The sequence below is a fragment of the Grampus griseus genome (genome assembly GCF_964374135.1).
Source record: "Grampus griseus genome assembly, chromosome: 4".
Taxonomy (NCBI): domain Eukaryota; kingdom Metazoa; phylum Chordata; class Mammalia; order Artiodactyla; family Delphinidae; genus Grampus; species Grampus griseus.
Genome location: NC_138997.1, coordinates 50,100,314 through 50,122,400, shown reverse-complemented (window position 1 = coordinate 50,122,400; position 22,087 = coordinate 50,100,314). Strand labels below are relative to the sequence as shown.

The 22,087-nt window shown below is 38.2% G+C and overlaps 2 protein-coding genes across 2 annotated transcripts in view; one reads left to right on the top strand and one right to left on the bottom strand.

Moving 5' to 3' along the window:
* Positions 1-22,087, top strand: part of MOB1B (MOB kinase activator 1B) — a 54,185-nt gene that overhangs the window by 9,698 nt on the left and 22,400 nt on the right. The gene's annotated exons all lie outside the window — the stretch shown is intronic.
* Positions 13,680-14,147, bottom strand: LOC309821917 (large ribosomal subunit protein bL20m-like; the record flags this gene model as incomplete). Its single annotated transcript, XM_082653483.1, has 1 exon — positions 13,680-14,147. The coding sequence occupies exon 1, from the start codon at positions 14,127-14,129 to the stop codon at positions 13,680-13,682; it is 450 nt and encodes a 149-aa protein (XP_082509609.1). The 5' UTR covers positions 14,130-14,147.

Here is a 22,087-nt window from a genome sequence, read left to right as displayed (position 1 = left end):
ATGGGATCTAAAAAAAAAAATAGTACTGATGAACCTAGGGGCAGGACAGGAATAAAGACGCAGATGTAGAGAATGGACTTGAGGACACAGGGAGGGGGAAGGGTAAGCTGGGACGAAGTGAGAGAGTGGCATGGACATACATACACTACCAAATGTAAAATAGATAGCTAGTGGGGAGCAGCCGCATAGCACAGGGAGATCAGTTCGGTGCTTTGTGACCACCAGGGGGATGGGATAGGGAGAGTGGGAGGGAGACCCAAGAGGGAGGGGATATGGGGATATATGTATACGTATAGCTGATTCACTTTGTTATACAGCAGAAACTAACAACATTGTAAAGCAATTATATTCCAATAAAGATGTTATAAATAAATAAATAAAAACGGGGAAAAATTTTAGCTTTTGCTCAAATGGTAGCATGTTTATAAGCTGTTGGGAATGTATTGTCACGTGATAACTGTAGGTTCTAGAGATATCTTTACCTTTTTTTTTTTTGTCATTCCGTATTAAGAAAGTATCACTGTCATTTTATTTAGCACCGTTGGGACTAAAGGCTACTCTTGACCCTCTGGTGACAGAAGGCCACCCCCAGGACTGAAGAGATCATAACTATGCATAACTATAACTCTCTTTTTAAAAAAATTTAAAATATGTTTATTTCTGGATTCTTTTTTTTTTTTTTTAAATATTTATTTATTTATTTGGTTGTGCTGGGTCTCAGATACAGCAGGCAGGTTCCTTAGTTGCAGCACACGGGCTTCTTAGTTGTGGCACGCGAACTCTTAGTTGCGGCATGCATGTGGAATCTAGTTCCCCGACTAGGGATCGAACCCAGGCCCCCTGAATTGAGAGCACGGAGTCCTATCCACTGTGCCACCAGGGAAGTCCCTCTGGATTCTTTTTGACCACACTGCATGGCTTGTGGGATCTCAGTTCCCCGACCAGGCATTGAACCCTGGCCATGGCAGTGAAAGCATAGAATCCTAACCACTAGGTCATGAGGGAACTCCTATAACTATAACCCTTGAGAAGTCTACTTTAAACACTTAAAGTGAGGAGCTTTGGCGTCACTTAGGAGCATGTTAGAAAGCAAGATTTCAGACTCCAATCCTTGAAATAGAATGCATTTTAATAAGATCCCTTACTTTAAAGAGCACCTTCAAGTTTTAGAAGCTTTAGACAATAGTAAGTCGATGGATGCCTGTGCATTGAGTTAAGTAATTCAAAGTAAGGTAAAGGAGGAAAAAAAATCCTTGGGATTCAGTATAATACTACCTCTGTCTTTGAGAGACTCTGTGAGGCCCTGACAAAGATTCTTTGCCTGACCAAACTTTGGTCAGGTCTTGAACTTTCTAATAGGTCCATCTGTGCACTTCCTTGTAAAGTCTAGTTTTAGCAAGAACCCTGCTAGTCAGGTTAACCACAATCCCCTACCACCATCAACATCTGATCAGCTTCCTCCTCCGCCACCATCCCTCAGGTGATGTATGGATCACCCCTGCCTGTCTTCAGCAAGAATCCTGTTAGGTCAGGGGCTTCCCTGGTGGCGCAGTGGTTAAGAATCTGCCTGCCAACTCAGGGGACACGGGTTTGAGCCCTGGTCCTGGAAGATCCCACATGCTGCGGAGCAACTAAGCCTGTGCACTGCAACTGCTGAGCCTGTGCTCTAGAGCCCGCAAGCCACAACTACTGAGCCCACGTGCCACAACTACTGAAGCCTGTGCGCCTAGAGCCTGTGCTCGGCAACAAGAGAAGCCACCGCAATGAGAAGCCCACGCACCACAACGAAGAGTAGCCCGCGCTCGCCGCAACTAGAGAAAGCCCGCGCACAGCAATGACGACACAACACAGCCAAAGATAAATAAATAAATAAATTTATTAAAAAAAAAAGAATCCTGTTAGCTCAGTTTAACCAGAAACACAACACCCCCCGCCCCGTCCCCTTTTCCCCCTGATATTTCCTCTTAGTAATTTTTCTATCCACTCACCCCCGCACACTGCTTCTTCGTTATACATTCCCTCTTGCCCATGCTGTATTTGGAGTTGAACTCCGTCTCTCTCCCATACTGTAAAATCCCATTGCAGTAGTCCCTATACCTAGCTCATTGTTCCTGAATAAAATCTGCCTTACCATCTTTAACAAATGTCAGTGAATTTTTAAAAAAATTTTCTTTAACAGCCCTCAAGGTTAGGTTCTCTGGTTGTCTTTGCACACTTGTAATTATTTATAATTATTGTTAAAGGTCTTTTCCCCCTTCCTGGACTGTAAGTTTCATAAGGTTTGTTCACTGTTTTATTTCCCAGCATGTTAGTACCTTGCTTGGCAAATATGTCCTCAATATTTAAATATTTTTGATAGACTAAAGGTTGTCATGGAAAGGACAGTGGCCTGTGAGTGAGGACACCTGGGTTTCAGAGTCTTTGGTCTGTCACTAGCCATGTGACCTTGGGCACGTCACTTAATTTCTTCTGTTTCCTCTGTTTACTGGGAGGAAAGGAATGCCTATTCCGTTGGGTAACTGCGAGAATTAAATGAGAGAATGTATATGGAGGTTTTCAACAACCAGAGGGTCCTGTGCAAACACTGTTAGTATCCTTGCTCATGAAATTCCCAAGCCCAGTATGTAAACTGTTTCTGAATTCAAATGTTGTTTAGCTGTGTTAACAAATGCATGGTATTGCTGCATAATATAATAAATATTTATTGGAGTCTCCTGTGTATAAGCAAAGTGTTATTAGGTGCTGGTGGTAGGAGGAGAAAGGTAGGGATTCAGAAATAAATAAGATGTGGTCTCTGTCCTCAAGAATCTTAAAATTGGAGACCAGCATATTACATGGATGTACTCTTCAATAAAATTGTTGTAAACTCATTAGTTTTAAGTCCACTGGCTAATGAAGGTTAAAGATGATTGACATTCCAGTGAGAATACAAACTTCTTTGTGTAGGTGTGAAATAGTTGCATTCGGTATTTATAAAAGTTACGTGTCTGGTATATTCATGTATTCAAAACAGCAGAAATTTTGCAAATATGTGCTTCTGTATTTTTAGGCAGAGGCCTAAAATATGAATTTGGATGAATTTGGGGGCCTGCCCTGCTTAATTTTGCACTGTTGCCACTATTTCCACTCCAGCATCTTGTTTTTTGATAGGGAAAGCAGGCAGCTGGAATCCTTTGGCCCACTTTCTTCCTGCAATTTACTTGGGCTTCTCAGGTAGGGATTAGAATGGGCTGGAAGTGATTGGCCGAGTCCCAAGGCATAGAGAGCCCGCATGATAATGGTGTTTGCTAACACTCCAGCCTCATCTGCTCCTTCCTTCCATGTATTCCCTGCACTGAGCTTAGCCATTTTATTTGCATTTCTTTCAACATGCATTTTTCCCACTTCTGCCTGCTTTTTTAAGTGCTGATCCTGTTGTTCTGGCTGGAGCCCTTCTCCATCCCACCTCCATTTCTTTAGTTCAGGAGCCAACTCTTTTTCCCTGACCTCTGTCCCCTTCCCAATTTGTTCAGTACCATTTCAGTGACCTCCGTAGTCATTATAGCTCGTATCAAAAAGATATTGTACTTGTCAGTTTTCAGGCCTTTCTTCCTCATCAGAGTATGTGACCTCTTTGAAGATGCAGCAGTTTCAAAAATTATTTTTAAATCTCTGCCATCTAGCATAGTGCCTGTTATATATTACATACTTGGTAATAAAATTTTTTTTATATGGGATCACATGTGGAATCTAAAAAATGATACAAATGAATTATTTACAAAACAGAAATAGACTCAACAGACTTAGAAAACAAACTTATGCTTACCAAAGGGGATGGGGCGGGGAGGTGCGGGGAGAGATAAATTAGAAGTAAAAAAATTTTTTTTTAACAAGTCAGTGACATTTTCAAGTATTTACATGGTGGTAGGTGGAGGAGATATGAGTGATTCCCTTCATTCTGCTCTAATTTTTCCCTTCTAAAGACTTTTGGGGAGCTAGAAATAGGTGGCTGTTGAGCACAGAAAGATTTGGAACACCTATTTATTGGATCTTTATTTTACAATTTTGTAGAGACCTTGTTGTTTTACCCTTTTTTCAAGAATCGATATATGCCAGGCACATTCCCTACCTGCCACTGTAAATTGTGTTCCAATAGCAGTGAACGTGAGTGCTCATATCCCTGCATCTCCACCAGCATCGCACAGCTAGGAATAATAATTGTGAGAGCTTCTTGGGCTTCAAATATATATATATAAATATATATGTATATGTGTAAATATATATAAATATATACATATATATGTAAATATGTCTGTACATATAACCAAGTAAACAGGTTAATAGTAAAGATTCTTCCAAAGAATTTCTGTCCTCTTTCTCTCTTTTCCTTCCTTCTTTTTTTTTTTTTTTTGTAAATTTTTTGGCCACGCCACGCAGCATGTAGGATCTTAGTTCCCAAACCAGGGATCAAACCCACACCCCCTGCATTGGAAGCACGGAGTCTTAACCACTGGACCGCCAGGGAAGTCCCTCTTCCTTTCTTTTTTAATTGAAGTATAGTTGATTTACAGTGTTGTGTTAGTTTCTGATATACAGCAAAGTGATTCAGTTATACATATATTTTTCTTTTTCATATTCTTTTCCATTATGGTTTATTACAGGTTACTGAATATAGTTCCCTGTGCTATACAGTAGGACCTTGTTGTTTATCTGTTTTATATATAGTAGTTTGTGTCTGCTAATCCCAAACCCTTAGTTTATCACTCCTCCACCCGCTTCCTCCTTTGGTAAGCATAAGTTTGTTTTCTATGTTTGTGAGTCTGTTTATGTTTTGTAAGTAAGTTCATTTGTGTCATATTTTAGATTCAACATACAAGTGATATCATATTGTATTTGTCTTTCTCTTTCTGACTGACTTCACTTAGTATGATAATCTCTGGGTCCAGGCATGTTGCTACAAATGGCATTATTTCATTCTTTTCTATGGCTGAGTAGTATTCCATTGTGTGTGTGTGTGTGTGTGTGTGTGTGTGTATACACACACACACACACACACACACACCCCATATTTTCTTTGTCCATTCATCTGTTGATGGACATTTAGGTTGTTTCCATGTCTTGGCTATTGTAAATAGTGCTGCAGTGAACATTAGGGTACATGTATCTTTTCGAATTATAGTTTTCTCCAAATATATGCCCAGGAGTGGGATTGCTGGATCATATGGCAAGTCTATTTTTAGTTTTTTGAGGAACCTCTGTACTCTTTTCCATAGAAGCTGTACCAATTTACATTCTTACCAACTGTGTAGGAGGGTTCTCTTTTCTCCACACCCTCTCCACCATTTGCTATTTGTAGACTTTTTAATGTGGGCCATTCTGACCTGTGTGAGGTGGTATCTCATTGTAGTTTTGGTTTGCATTTCTCTAATAATTAGCGATGTTGGGCATCTTTTCATGTGTGTATTGGCCATCTGTATATCTTCTTTGGAGACATGTCTATTTGAGTCTTCTGCCCATTTTTGATTGGGTTGTTTGATTTTTTGTTGTTGAGTTGTATGTTCCCTTTATTTCTAATTGCATAGTTAGGGTGTTTGCTTTTATTGTCATCATCCTTTTTTCTCTTTTAATTTAAAAGGGGAAAATGATATCTTTTATGTTAAAATTGAGAATGTAATTTTTTAATAAGTGAAATTTAAAAATTAATAGTCATGAAAAGTAACTGTAGAATTAATTTTAAAATTCTTTAATAACTTGCTAGGAAAATATTACTTTTCTTCAAGATAGGCACAGATTATCTGTAGAGGTGGATTTTACAAAATGAGGTATTTAACTCCAATCGGATTTTTTGTTTCTAAGTTATCTTTCTGATATTTTAATGTGGATAGGAAACTGATAATTTAATGCAAATGATAAACATGTACCTGGAGCTGTAAAAATGACCTATAGATTCTGGAGGTAGATGTAAAACTGCTTTTCACTGGTTACTCTCAACACATTTATTGCCTTTCTCATGGAGTTTGATAGAGAGCTTCACCAGGGGTTTTCTTTCTGGATTATTTCAAAGTGGAGAATCTTTTCCCCAAACTTTGAGTGAATAGTAGTGTCTAATTGCTTATGAATCTGAAGAATATGCCTTTATGGTATGCTTGTTGTTTTTGAGCACTTACAGGTCAAACTATAATAAACATGGATAAGTTATGTGTTATAAAAACTCAGAACACTATTACTTTATCAGTAAATACTTTGCATACTTGTGTGTGTGAGGAACCCTGCTAGCCTTAATGAATTTGTTCTTTTTATGGCAGTTCTGATACTTACATTTCACTTAGTTCGAAAAGAAACTGGAGAGAAGAGGGGAAGATTTTTTCATTTAGTTTTATGCGTTTTTTACTTTTTTCTCCTCTTTTATGTTTTTCACTCATTTGTGTTATTCTCTCTTACTTTTAAATAGTCACAGTTGAAGCCCTTTCCAGGTACTGGGGAGCATTACTGAATCTCAGATAATGTGAAATGTCACTTTTACAGTTGACTGTATTAGGATTAAAGGGCCTTTTTTTTTTTTTTTTAACTTGTATCTTTCCTGGAGTTTTATACAGCCCTTTCTTTGCCGTGTATTCTCAGGTTTGGCTGCATCTGTGTATTATTTTCACAGGGACTTTCTTGACATCACACTGATAGCCACCAGCCGTTCTTGTTTTTAGCCTTCCTTTAGAAGTATCATGATTTGTCCTATGCTTGGGCACCATAAGCTCATGCTTGAACCATTGGTGGTCTGAAATATGGAAATCCTTGCTTCTGAACAGAAAGGGAGAATGAAACAATCTTGATTAAAAGAAATATTTTCCCTCAGTTCCTTTATAGAAGAATTCAGTTATTCTTGTGATCTGGAGTGTGTAAGTTGGGTAAAATCGTACTTTTGTGCCTTGTTTTCTTATTTCTAAAAAAGACAGTTTTATATTTGACAACATTCAGTGTTTCTTCCTTATGGTGTTTGAAAAGATTTATGGTGGCTTGTGGGATTGGTAAGAATGAGATTAAATCTCTGGAGAAATAATTTACATTTAGTGATTTTTAGGAATAGAGAAGATTTTGTTCCAACCTCTTATTTTTAGATGAACCAGTTGAGACTCTGGGATCTTGTGATTTTCCAAGGCTACACTTAGTTATATAAACAAATTCTAATGAGACTAATCTTGATTATACCAAGAATTCCAAGTGTCTTACCATTTTAGTTGTATTTTTTGACATTACATGACTTCACACTTTCTACAATTGCTTATTAAAAAAGGACAGTGTGGGGCTTCGCTGATGGTGCAGTGGTTGAGAGTCCACCTGCCGATGCAGGGGACATGGGTTCGTGCCTCCGTCCGGGAGGATCCCACGTGCCACGGAGTGGCTGGGCCCGTGAGCCATGACCGCTGAGCCTGCGCGTCCGGAGCCTGTGCTCCGCAACGGGAGAGGCCACAGCAGTGAGAGGCCCGGACAGTGTGTAGCTATAACAAAGCTTATGTCTATGATGGACCTTCACTATGAAGGATAAAGGATAAAGAGATGGTACAGATATATTTAACTGGTATCAATTATTGAGCACTGATTGTGCACCAGCTTATTCTCTGTATTTCTATACATATCATTTGGTTTTCAGAACCATCCCACACGGTAGGTGATATGATTTCTCTTTTTTGCAATCAGAGCGATTAAGTAACTTACCCAAAGTCACCCAGCTAATACAAGGCAAATTAGGGATTCCAGCCTAGAGTACGCAACGGTAAAATCAAGGTTTCTCCTATTCCTTATGAGGTAGATAATGCTCAAGTTAAATAATAACGGTAGATGGCTTTTATTGAGCCTTGTGCCAGGCATTGCAGTAGTATTTTACTTCCTGGTTTCTAATCCTTGAAACAACTCTGCAGCATAATGCTTTCTTCATTTTCAGATGAGGCAGATGAGTCTCCAGAGAGGCTAAGTAATCAGGTCAAGGTCTCTCAAGTAGTAGAGGTACTCTGATTCCAGGGCCCTAGGTCCAGTCAGCATCGGTGTTTTCCCACTACCTTGTGCTGCATGCTACTTTTACAAATTTCAACTTGATGTGTATTTAACTGATGGCTTTTGGTTTCCTCAGGGACCACTGGTATATCAAACTGATTGAATCTGGCAAGTTTCTAAGGTGAATGTATGTTTTTGAAACAATTTTGATAATAGAGCTAAGGATGGTAGCAATAGCAGCCACCAGCTAATAAACCATTAGGACAAGTCTGCATATATATAGGTGATTTTGGCTTACTTATCCATAGTATACTGTAAATCATACTGGGGTCAGAAATATATTGCACAGTATGTTTAGATTTTAAAGATAGAGCAGTTCATTAACATTTCTGTAAATAACCCAATTTTATTGCCATGTTTTGGTGAACATTCAAACTTTTTTATTAAGCTTTCAAACTTTTTAAGTTTTAATTTTAATTTTTGTCAGTATTATACATGCACATGATTTAGAGTCAAATAGTTTTATAAAGCTTGTCATAAAAACAATCTGTCTTTTCTTGCTTCTAGTTACAGCCATTTGAGCTCTTTTACCTGATTTTTAATTTCTTATCTCTAACTAGTTTATCTTGTTACATATTGATTTTTTCATTTCTAGGCATTAACTATTGAATTCTTATTATGGAAGAAGAGACTATCACCCCCTCCCATACCATATATATATACACACACACATCCCATCCTGCCTGCTTCTCAGTATAGCAGTTAATACTATATAAACACTGTTGACAGTTGAGCCAAGTATATGTACTGTAATTTTATTTTTCCTTTCCTGAACAACTTTATGTGTTTCTGGAAATTTTTTGTTTTATTTTCTGTGTAGTCAATACTTTTTTTAATCCCCAAACATTCCCTCAGTTAACCTTCAAATACATTCAGATTCTCTCACTTTATCTTCTTAATCTTGTTGTGTAGCTGTTATTTTTGGAATCTACCTTCACCTTCATTCTGGGGATTCCCTTTGCATGGTTTTTGGTTGGATTTCTTCTTTTCTTGGGTCTCACATCCTGTCTCTTGGTTTACTCCCTTATTTGGGGCATACTGTCTAAAAGCTAACTAAAAACAGTAAGTGGAATGTTAATATTTTGAGACCTCATGTGTCTAGAAATATATTCTACCTTCATACTTGCTTGATGTTATGTCAATGTATCAAGTTCTAGGCTGTAAATTTTCCCACAGAATTTTAATTTTAATTTATATGGATGAGGTGTTCTACTTGTTATTGAGAAGTCCAGATGCCTTTCTGATTTCTGATACTTTGTATGAAACTTGTTTTTTCCTCTGGACAATTTTAAGTTCTCTTTTTTCTGAGATTTCATAATTGCATCTTTGGTTGTGGGTCTATTTTCATCCACTGAGTTGGTGGTCTCTCTTTCAGTCTAAAAAAGGCATTTTGGGGACTTCCCTGGTGGTGCAGTGGTTAAGACTCTGCACTCCCAATGCAGGGGGCCCGGGTTCCATCCCAGGTCAGGGAAGTAGATCCCACATGCATGCTAAAGCTAAGAAAGAAAGAGAGAGGGAGAGAGGGAGGGAGAGAGGGGGAGGGAGGGGGAGGGAAGGAGGGAGGGAGAGGGAGGGAGGGAGGGAGTGGGGGAGGGAGGGAGGAAGGAAGGGCTTGAGAAGAATTTAAAAATAAATAAATAAAGAGGCATTTTCAATTCTGGGAAAATTTCCTGGTTTATTTCCTTGATAAAGTATTTTCTTGATAAAATATTTCCTTGTTTTTCTGTTATACATTTCTGGAATTCTTATTACTTGGATACTGGGCCTCCTGGACAGATCCTTGATATTTTTCTCCTACATCTCTTTCTTTGTTTTTTATGCTTTGCGTTCCGAGAGATTACTTCAGTTTTATATTCTATTCTTTCTATTATGGTTTTCATTTCTGCTACCATTTAAAAAAATTTCAAGGGTCTTCTTTTCTTTTTTATATATAGTATTCCTTTCTCATTTCATGAAGCAATATTTTTTTCCTATCACTGAGTATATTAATTTTAGGGGGGCATTTTTATTCTTTGCCATTGTTTATCCTTTTAGTTGCTTTTTTCTGTCTATTTTGATGTCTTGTTTCACATTAGAGGCTTCCCTCAAGACCTGGTAACCCTTTTGCTTTCTGCTTTTATTTACAAGTAGGACAACTGAAAAGTGAATTGGAACTCTGTGCATGTGTGTGGTGGGCATGTCAACTGTGGGATTTGCTGAAGGGTGATATGGCTAGGCTGTTACCTTGAAGAACCCCTAGGATAAAGTACTTTCTAGGTCTTTATGTGGTGTGGTCAGATTTGCTAAAAAAAAAAAGCACAATTGGTCTTCGCTTGGAGATTATTATCCCGACTGCAGGGTTCTGGGGATCCTGCTGGGGGAAAAGGCTAGGGGTCTCAACATTGATTTTTTTAAACTCATCTAATCACCCAGTGTTAAATATGGTACATCTGCCCGCAACTGTGCCTGTGACTGTATCTGCCAAGGCAGACACCCTCTCTGTTTTGCCCTCTTCATAGAATAAACCTTTAGCTTCTAGTCTTTTCTTAGGATGGGAGGTAGTACAGAAGCCTACTGTGTAGATTGCAGAGGGGGTCTGGGTGTGTAACTCCTTAAACAGACTGTGGAAGTCTTGTTCCATCTTCACTCCTACTTCCAGAGTATCCTACTTGGATACTTCCAGAGTATCCTACTTGGATACTGATTCCTGAATCAGTATCCTGAATCTTTTATGGGATCTGTTGTATAAATTGGGTTGCTTCCAAGTTTAGGGTTAAGTTTCCTTAGATATGTGTGGGTTTTTAAAAATTAATTAATTAATTAATTAATTAATTTTTGGCTGCATTGGGTCTTCGTTGCTGTGTGCAGGCTTTCTCTAGTTGCAGAGATTGGGGGATACTCTTCATTGCACTGCGTAGGCTTCTCATTGCTGTGGCTTCTCTTGTTGTGGAACACAGGCTCTAGGCTTGCGGGCTTCAGTAGTTGTGGCACACAGGCTTAGTTGCTCCACGGCATGTGGGATCTTCCCGGTCCAGGGCTCAAACCCGTGTCCCCTGCATTGGCAGGCGGATTCTTAACCACTGCGCCACCAGGGAAGTCCTTCCTTAGGTTTGTTAATTCAGTTATTTATTCATCTACTTTCTAATTCCTAAAATTGTTTTCTTCTCTTTTATTCTCTTTATCCTTATGGGATTGATTTTTTTAAAAATTCACTTTATTATCACTTTGAGTAAGGAGTGGAAGCTAATGTGTGTTTTCAGCCCACCGTCTTTAACCATCACTCTTCAGAATAGTCTTCTTATAGGTACTGATCCATTTTATTGCCATGTTCTGTTAAGCATCCACAGTTTTGTGGTGTCTCTAAGAGAAAGGAAATTATATCACTGTGTTAAACTACTTAATGTTTTTTGAGTTCTGTTACTGCGATGTATTAGCACGTAGTGAGTCTAAGAGTCCTTTTCCACCAAACAGAGTTCAATAACTCTAATTTTTACAAAAGTACAGATTAATGTAAATTTGAGCTGCAAGGAGCTTTTATTTATTGTTTATTATCAGTCCTCACTGGTACTCCAGATTATTCAGATTATGCTTCTAGAGTGTGCTTTAGCAAATCTCATTTAAACTTTAATTCCTTTGACCTGAATTATTCATTGGTTAAAATTTATCTCCAAATCAGGAATTATCTCTGTTTTATTAAAAAAAGAAAAAAAAGCAACAAACAAAAACCAGTTAGCTGCATTTGAAATTAGATTTATAGGAGAAAAATGATTTATAACTTTTGTATTCATGTTTCTAATATATTCCTCCAGTTCCAGTAATAAAAGAAATGGCTTTTCCTGTTTTCCAGGACACTTTATCAGTTTTTATAGGCATTAACATGGGCTTCTTCTTTTCTTAAAACTATTAATTTAATGCATTGACTTTCTTATAAATGCCGTGGTTTTGAACTTTAATATAAAGTATTGTATAAATATGAACAAAGCTTTCTATTAGAGTTACTATTTAATAGAAAAAGAATAAACCGTAGAATACAAACTGTAGATGTTTTTAATTGACTGAAAGACCTATACTTATCATCCTAACATCTGTGTGTTTTTATCCAAAAGAATACATCTAAAGGATTAGAAAATAAATGTGGAGCTCTTAGAAGATTTCAGGAGAAAACGAATGTTCTCATGGTAGCCTGAGAGAAGGGAGACAGACTAGGGCAGGAGTTCTTTTTCTGGGTTTATGAGCAGGTTTTAGCACTTCCCTGAATTCCTGTATGCAAAATATTATGTCTCTAGAGAGAAGGTTCATAATGTCTTTCAGATTATCAGAGGCTCAAAATAGATTAAGAACTAGAGGTAAAAAGGTCAGTAAAGAAAAAATTGTATACATTTTTAAGAACATTACAGGAGGTATTTCCATCTTATGTACTTAGCTACAACTATGCATGTATAGTATGTACTATGCTTCTGTATCTATTATGACTGGGCCTATTTGTATAAGCTCAGAATATAAATTTAGCAAATGTTGTCAAAATATTTGCTTTTACTTTACCGTTTTTGACCTGGAGTCCTTTATCAGTTTAGCTCAACAAACTTTTGTTGAGGATGTGTTCTGACCTAGGCCTTCTGCTAGGTTCTGGAGATGCAGTGATGGCTTGAAACAGTCCTTGCCTTTGAGAATCTCATGGCGCATTGTAAAATAGAGACACATTTTAGTGTTCTGTATGAACATGGAGAAGGCATCCTTAACATAGCTTAGGATATCAGTGAAGCTTCCTGAGGAAAAATGACCCTTGAATTAATTCTCTACGGATGACTGGTAAAAAAAAAAGAAAGTTCAGTTAAAAGTGTATGAGATAAGGATGAGTAGGCTCCATCTGATTTTAACTTTGTCTTTTTTTTCCTAGTCAGGCTGGCTTTATTGTAAGAGTTTAATTTCAAAGCATTTAGACCAGTAAAACTGCTGTGTCACTGAGTTGATACCTATTGTGTTACTGCTTCATATTTGAAGGCAAATGATGGACTATAGGAGTTGTAGGTGAATCTTTGCTCTACTGTTAACTTGAGATCTGTACCTGATGTAAAGATTGTTTCATTACTGCCAAGACTGCAGACTTGATCTTTTGTTGCGCTGTTTATGATGAGCTGTGGTTTTGAAATAGATGCCAGGGAAATTCTCCACTTTTACTTTGGTGGAAAAAAAAATCCTGTTACTACAAGGAAGTGCTTATTAGTTTTTAAAGTAAAGTTAAATTGCTCTAAACTATGGGAGGAAACCGCAACCTATTTATTTATTACAAATAACTAAATAAAATGAAAAATAAGAGCTACCTCCTCCCTCCCCCTCCCCTCCCCCAATGGGAGGAGTAGGCTTGCTTTGACTGAGATGTCTTGCTTTGATTGACCTATTTATTTATTTAACTTTTTTTTTTTTTTGCGTTCCACACAAATTTTATTCACACAATCCATGTGAGATTTCTGAACCTGTGCCAAAAGAGGCAAGATAAGGCCTTTTCTCTCAGGCCTGTTACTGAAATGTAAATTAACACAAATGCAAGTCAAACTTACTCATTGTTGACAAATAGCTCTTAGTCCCTATTTTAGTATAATCATCACATGGGGGAAGAAAAAAACTTCCTAAGATGCTCAGCCTCAAAGGACAGTCAGTGGGTGTCAGCATCCCCCTCAGAGGTGCTGTGCCACCCTGGAAGGAATGCCTTCGGGCTTCTTCCCATCCCCCAAGGCAGCAGCAAATCCTTCCTGTCGCCTCCTTTTGGCCAAAGCAGCCAAAGATTTAAAAGTCTTTGGTTTGTAGATGGCTAGATCTGCAAGTACTTTCCTGTTGAGCTCCACCTGGCACTTAATCAAGTTGAGGATGAATGCTGGGTACTTGAGGCCGTGTTCCTGGGAAGCAGCTGTAACTCGACTGATCCAGAGCGTCCACAGGTTCCTCTTCTTCACCCTGCGGGCTCGGGTGCACTGCAGGAACGCTCGCGTCACAGCCCTGACGGCCAGCCGGCAGCACCGATTCTTCCTCCCCCGGAAGTGCCGCGCGTGCTTCAGCACCTCCTGGACCCTCCAGTAGCGGTCGGTGATGCGGTTCCACAGCCAGAGCTGCGCCGTGAGGAAGACCATGGCGCCAGCAGCCCGCGCCTCCGCCACCCCTCCCCAGCGATTCCGGGTCAGCTAACTTTTTATTTTATATTGGAGTACAGCCGATTAACAATGTTGTGATAGTTTCAGGTGCACAGCAAAGGGACTCCGCCATACATATGCATGTATCCATTCTCCCCCAAACTCTCCTCCCATCCAGGCTGCCATGTAACATTGAGCAGAGTTCCCTGTGCTATACAGTAGGTCCTTGTTGGTTATCCATTTTAAATACAGTAGTGTGTACATGTCGATCCCAAACTTCCTGACTATCCCTTCCCCTTATCTTTTCCCCCTGGTAACCATAAGTTCATTCTCTAAGTCTGTGAGTCTGTTTCTGTTTTGTAAATAGGTTCATTTGTATCATTTCTTTTTAGATTCCACATCATACAGTATTTGTCTTTTTCTGTCTGACTTACTTCACTCAGTATGACAGTCTCTTGGTCCATCCATGTTGCTGCAAATGACATTATTTCATTCTTTTTAAGGGCTGAGTAATATTCCATTGTATATATATATATATATACCACATCTTTATACATTCCTCTGTTGAAGGACATTTAGGTTGCTTCCATATCTTGGCTATTGTAAACAGTGCTGCAATGAACATGGGGTGCATGTATCCTTTCGGGCCATGCTTTTCTCTGGATATATGCCCAGGAGTGGGATTGCAGGGTCATATGGTAGCTCTATTTTTAGCTTTTTAAGGAACTTCCATACTGTTCTCCATAGTGGCTGTACCAATTTACATTCCCACCAACAGTGTATAAGGGTTCCCTTCTCTCCGTACCCTCTCCAGCATTTATTGTGTGTGGATTTTTTGATAATAGCCATTTTGACTGGTGTGAGGTGATATCTCATTGTAGTTTTGATTTGCATTTCTCTGATAATCAGCGATGTTTAACATATTTTCATGTGCCTCTTGGCCATCTGTATGTCTTCTTTGGAGAAATGTCTATTTAGGTCTTCTGCCCATTATTTGATTGGGTTGTTTGTTTTGATGGTATTAAGCCTCATGAGCTGTTTGTAAATTTTGGAGACTAATCCCTTGTTGGTCACATCATTTGCAAATATTTTCTCCCAATCTGTGGGGTGTCTTTTCATTTTGTTTATGATTTCCTTTGCTGTGCAAAAGCTTTTGAGTTTAATTAGGTCCCATTCGTTTATTTTTGTTTTTATTTCCATTATTCTGGGAGATGGATCTAAAAAGATATTGCTGTGATTTATGTCAGAGAGTGTATTGCCTATGTTTTCCTCTAGGAGTTAAAGGGCCTAAGGTTGAAAATGAAATTTTGGTGTCAGGGTTAGGAAATCTCCCCAATCCATCTGTTACTTCTTTTGCTGTAGTTTAAAATCTTTTAGATTTGTTGCACCAAATAAAGATGATGGGTCAATCTCTTTCTTTAATACTGAGAACAATTGCTCCTTGCAATAAGAACAAGATTTTTCTCTCCTTTCAGTATCATTATTTAAGATCATAAACATTTATTAGTAAACCTGTTATGTCCCAGGTTCTTTGTTAGATTCTCGGGATTCAAGGATGACCAAGACATGATCCATATTCTTGAGTAACTCACAGTCTAGTGAGAGCGAGAAAGAAAAATGAAAACGAGTAAGCATGAGGAGGTACTGTTTTAATCTGACCCTTTATGGATTAGTAGAAGTATGGCAGGGAGATTGCTGTGGTCTGAATGTGTCCGCCCAGATTCATAAGTTGAAATCTTAATGTGCAATGGGATGGTCTTAGGAGGTGAGGCCTCTGAGAGGTGATTAGGTCTTCAGAGTTCCACCCTCATTACTGGGGTTAGTGCCCTTAGGTAAAAGATCTCGTAGAGCTCTCTAATCCCTTCCACCATATGAGGAGGTAGTGAGAAGTGGCCAGTCAGAAACCCGGAAGAGGGCCTGACAATGCTGACACCCTGATCTTGGACTTCTGGCCACCAAAACTGTGAGAAATAAATTTTTGTTGTTTATAAGCCACCCAGTCTGTGGCATTTTGTTATAGTAGACTGAATGGACTAATACAGGGATAAAGTGATGATTATCTATATGTGTGTGTATGTGTATACGTATAAATGCATATACATATAGTCCTTCATTCATTGAGCATTTTTAAGCTGTCATTTCCTATACTGCGCATTTGCTGTGTGAGAGCTACCTTAAAACTAAGCTGCTTTAGGGGCTTCCCTGGTGGTCCAGTGGTAAAGGATCCGCCTTCCAGTGCAGGGGACGCGGGTTTGATTCCTGGTCGGGGAACTAAGATCCCACATGCCATGGAGCAACGAAGCCCACGCGCCATAACTACTGAGTTCCCGCACCACAACTAGAGAGCCTTCATGCCGCGAAGTACAGAGCCCATGTGCTTTGGAGCCCACGCTCCACAACTGCAGAGTCCATGCACCCTGGAGCCTGCGTGTCACAACTAGAGAGAGAAAACCCGCACGCCACAACTAGACAGAAGCCTGGCACTGCAACAAAGAACCCGCATGCTGCAATGAAAGATCCCGCATGCCTCAATGAAGACCTCGCATGCCGCAGCTAAGACCTGACACAGCCAAAAAAATAATAAAATAGATAAATGTTAAAAAAAAGAATGTAAAAACTTATTTTAAAAAATTAAGCTGCTTTAAATGTATTCATTCACTTAATTGTCATAATGGTCCTGCAAAATTGGTGATGTCATGTCCAGTGTTTAGTTGTAGCTTGGAGAAGTTATATGATTTATCTAAGATTTCACAGCTAGTAAGTTATGAAGACAGGATCTGAAACTGGGTCTTTACTCCAAATCCTTTGCCCTTTCCTATTCTGTATCCCAGATACCACATTGAGCAGTGTAGTTACAAAAATGAAGAGGCCACAGCCTCCTATTCAAAAGAGGTATCTGAAAGAGAACAAACACATAGATGTGTTACAGGTGTTTTAAGCTACAAGGAGACAGAAGAGAGGATGGAGAGGTTTTCATGGAAGGTTAGGAAAAGTTTTTATAAAAGAAGTGATGTTCAAGCTCCCTGGGTGTTTCTTGGTTGAAATATCAGTATATTTGGAATTACTGCCAACTCAGTTGCAGGTTGATGCTCATTCTGAGCCCTGCATATGCAAGTTTTGGTTTCTTCCTTCTAACAGTCCGGCGCATTGTAGAGGATTCAGAAAATGCAGTTACTGTTGTTGCATGGAAATCACCTAGATATTCAACTATGGGCACTTCCTAAAATCTCCTGTGGTTTTAGTACCTATTTACTGAATAATGAATTCAGTTCTGGGCAAAGGAAATTGCAGTCTGTATACAACTTAGAAGCTCAGAGTGTGATTGGAGATGAGTGATTAAACTTTAGTGTCTTCATCTATAGCTAAAATTATGCCTCACATAACTTCACAGATGTAGAAACTAATTGGCCTTTGCTTGTGAAGTGCTTTTTATTTTCTAAGGATTAGGTTATAAAATTTTATGGGGTATTAAATAAATAGCGAATTGACCAACCCTCTACCTGTTGTTGCATGAAGTCATGGAGTTACACTTTAAACAATTGAAGTGTTAGGAATATGCTGAAAATTGAGAGGTAACGCAGTTAGCAGTTTAATATACTTGTGCAGTGATCCCTAATGTGTGTTAAGGAGCAAGATGTCAACATGTGGAAGAAAAGTTTCCATGACTAAAGATGTTTGGGAAGCCCTGAGCTAAACCATAAGCACTTTTCTTTACTATAGGACTTCTCATAGCTTATAAAATACTTGTTTTAATAATATACTAGTGCATCTTTTGGCACTGTGCTAACCAGTGAGAATGCCAAGAGTATTAGTTACCTTCAATCTTATTTTTCCTCTGAACCTGAGACGTGTAGGTACAATTGCCTGCCTAACTTAACCATTTGGATGTCTAATAGGTATCTCAATTTGTGCAAAATCCATCTTCCCAGACCTATCTCAATAAATGGCTCATTTTCTACCTGCTTGATACTAAAAACCTAGGAGTCTTTCTTGATGGTCTTTTCTTCACCACTCTCCACAAATTCTGAAATCCAAAGTGAGTCCTGTTGGTTCTACCTACAAATATTGGAATCTGGCTTCATCTTTCTGCCCCTGTTTGTCCAAGCGATCATTCTTTCATTCTTTCTTCTTTGTAGTTTCGTAACTGGCTTCTCTGTTTCTACTTTTGCCCTCCTCCCAGTCCATTCTCTACATGGCAACTAGAATGATCTTTTTTAGACCATTAAATTGTCATGTTATACTTCCATTTTTTTTTAATCTGCAAAGTCTTCACATTTATACTTAAAATGATAATCTAAATTCCATACTTTGATCTCTAAAGTCTTAGCTAGTGTGGTTCTACAAGACTCTGATTTCTTATACCACTGTTGCCATCATTCATGCTGCCTTCATCACCATTACCTTCTTAACCCCTCTTCCTTGAAAAAGTCACTTTTGTGCTAGTTTATCCTATAAGTGTGGAATGCTCTTCCTTCTTCCCCAGATCGTTCCATGGCTGATTCTTTCTTCTTGTCTTTCTGGCCTTAGGGAGGCCTTCTCTAACTATCTAACCTAATATAGTGCCTTGTCACATTACATTATTTGTCACATCATTCTGTTATTTACATCATAGCACTTACCACTACCCAGTAGTGTTTTGTTGGTTTTACTTTTTCTTCTACCTCCTCTCCCCACCATGAAAGTAGAGATTCTCTTGTTCAGGGCTTAGAACAGTGCTACTTAGAATATAGTAGGTGGTCAGAATATGCTAGTTGGATGAAGGAATGCAAGAGTGAATAAATGGATGAAAGAAACTGACTTATTGAACTGGTGAGGAATGTTATTGGGAGGCTCCTTTTTTTTTTAATAGTAAAGGTTTTTCTTTAAACATTTAAAAAAGTTGAGCTGTTATTCACATACTATAAAATTCTTCCTTAAAAGTATACAGTCCAGGACTTCTCTGGTGGTCCAGTGGTTAAGATTCTGCACTTCCACTACAGGGGGCACAGGTTCAATCCCTGGTTGGGGAGCTAAGATCCCACATGCTGCGTGTTGCAGCCAAAAAAAAAAGTATACAATTCAGTGGATTTAGTATATTCACAAAGTTGTGCAACCATCACAACTAATTCCAGAATATTTTTATCACACCCAACAGAAACCTTTGTATCATTAGTAGTCATTCTCTATTTCTTCTTCTCCAGCCCTTGGCAACCACTAGTCTCCTTTCTGTCTCAATGGATTTGTCTATTCTGGACATTTCATATGAATGGAATCATAAAAAGTGTGATACTTCATATTTTGTGTCTGAATTTTTTTCTCAGCATAATAATATTGTCGAGATTCACCCATGTTATAACATGTTATCAGTACTTAATTCTTTTTTTATGGATGAATAATATTCCATTGTATGAATATACCATATTTTATTTATCTATGCATCAGTTGATGGACTTCTGGGCTGCTCACACTTTTTGGCTCTTATGAATAATGGTGCTGTGTACATTAATATACAAGTTTTTGTGGACATAAATTTCAGTTTTCTTGGTAATATACCTAATCATCTCTCCTCCCCTCCCCTGACCCCCTGGCAAGCACTGATTATTTTACTGTTTCTAAAGCTTTTCCAGAGTGCCTTGTATTTGGAATCATACACTATGTAGCCTTTTCAGTCTGACTTTCTTCACTTAACAATATTCAATTACGGCTTCTTCATGGTTTTGTTTTTTATTTTTTTGTGGCTTCATAGCTTGTCTCTTTTTAATCTCTGATCATAATATTCCATTTTATGGATGTACCACAGTTTATTGATTCACCTATTGAAAGGCATCTTGGTTGCTTCCCACTTCTGCGACTATGATCGAAGTTGCTATAAACACTCACAGGCAGGTTTTTGGGTGGACATAGGTTTTCAGCTCAATTGGGTAAATACCTGAGTGGGTTTGCTAGGTTGTATGGAAAGATTCTGTTTAGCTTTATAGCAAATTGCCAAACTGTCTTCCAAAGTGGCTGTGCCATTTTGCATTCCTACCAACAATGAATGTTGCTCTGCATCCTCATCAGCTTTTGGTATTGTCAGTTTTTTGGATTGTAGCCACTTTAATAGGTGTGTAATGGTATCTCGTTTAAGTTTGCAAGTCCCTGATGGCAAATGATGTTGACTGTCTTTTCATATGTTTATTTGCCATCTGTTTATCTTTTGTGGTGGGGTTTGTTCATATCTTTTGCCCATTTCTTCCTTGGGTTGTTTTCTTATTGTTGAATTTTAAGAACTTTTTGTATGTTTTGGATACAAGTGCTTTATCAGATATATGGTTTGCAAAGATTTTCTTCTAGTCTGTGTGCCTTACAGTGTCTTTCACAGAAGAGAATTTTTAATTTTAGTAAATTGCCTACAGAGGAACCTGCTCGTCCTGAAAGCACTGAGCTTTAGCCTAATGTTAAATACCTGCTGCCACTTGCCTACTGCTCAGAAAAAGGTCAGCAGAGGAGGGTATTGGGATTCACTTGCTCAGAGACTCTGAATCACAGTCCTATATAATTCCTGAAGAGTCTCTTACAGTCCTTTCACTTTCCTGTAGTCCAGATTCTGAGCTTGAAGCACAGTGGGAACCACTCTTACGTTCACTAAGAAGGTAAGTCTTCTACTGGGCATGTTCATTGAGTCTTCTACTGGGCACGTTCTAGGCTAGGTTTTTTTCAGACTTTCACTGTCACTGTATCTCATCAACTTTTTAATCTTACCAGATTTCCTCAATTTCTGATCTTCTCTTAGCCTTCTTTCTTGCTTTCCAGAAATATTGAGGGTTTCTTTTTTTTTTTTACTCTCGTAACATTAACAATAACAGCAACAGCACCACCAGTGATTAGTGATTTTAAAAGGATGTAAGGTAGAAATGTATTTATAGATATGTCTGTTCAGATTGCTGACTTTCTGAATCAAGATTGTATTTTTGGTACTCATAGCTTTTAGCCTTTAGCCTTTGACTTTATTATGTCTAGAACCCATTCTACTTGATTTTGACAGTTTCTAACATTTTTTACTGGTGCATATGTGTGTTTCTGAAAGTACAGATGTGTTTGGCAACCTTTTAGGGGAAATTACTCTCTCGTGAAATTGTATTTTTCCTTAATGGCAGTAGTAAATATTCATATAAATCAGAAGAGGTGTGAAGAGAGGAAATGGAATTAGGTACTTTGTAGATTGTTTTTAAAAATGTACCTACTAATGACACTTTCAGGACAAATTAGCCTTGTGTTGTTTCATAAGTGACTTGATTAAACTTTGGTGATAGAGGAAGAAAATAGAAATAATTGGATAGAAAATAAAGGTAAGCATCATGTAGTGTTGGCTAGTGGATAAAAGAATGGGCTTTAAATATTTAAATCCTAGATTTAAATTCTGGCTCCTACTTTACCAATATTATAAGCTTGAGCAAATTATTTAAGTACTTTAAGTCTCAGTTTTGTTACCCGTAAAATAAAGTATAGCATGTATATCATAGAGTTATGAAGATTAAATGGGATATTGCATGTAAAATACTTAAGAGTACAAGGCCTGCAGTAAATATTAGTTAATATTAATTATCATCATTACTATCCTAGTGTAGGAGTTCTCAGCCTGAAGTTGACTGGAACTATCAATTAACAAGTATTTATCAAGTATCTGATCTCTAGTATTGGATTTAGACCTATAGAAGGAGCTACTGTTGTGAATATCAGGTTGGTACCTAGAGGTGGAACAAAGTGAGCTAATATTAGTGGAGTTCTTACCACAGGGTTCAATAGTAAGGTAGATGTTATTATTCCAAGCTGAGGCTTAGTAATGTTAAGTAACTTGAAGATAATGGACTGTTTTTGAGTCCCACTTCTGCCATTTAATTTAGCTAGGTGGTCAGAGTAAGTCACTTAACTTTGAAGGTATGGAGTTATTGACACAAATAAGTTGATGTTAATTTACTTCTAATTTTGAATATATGGAC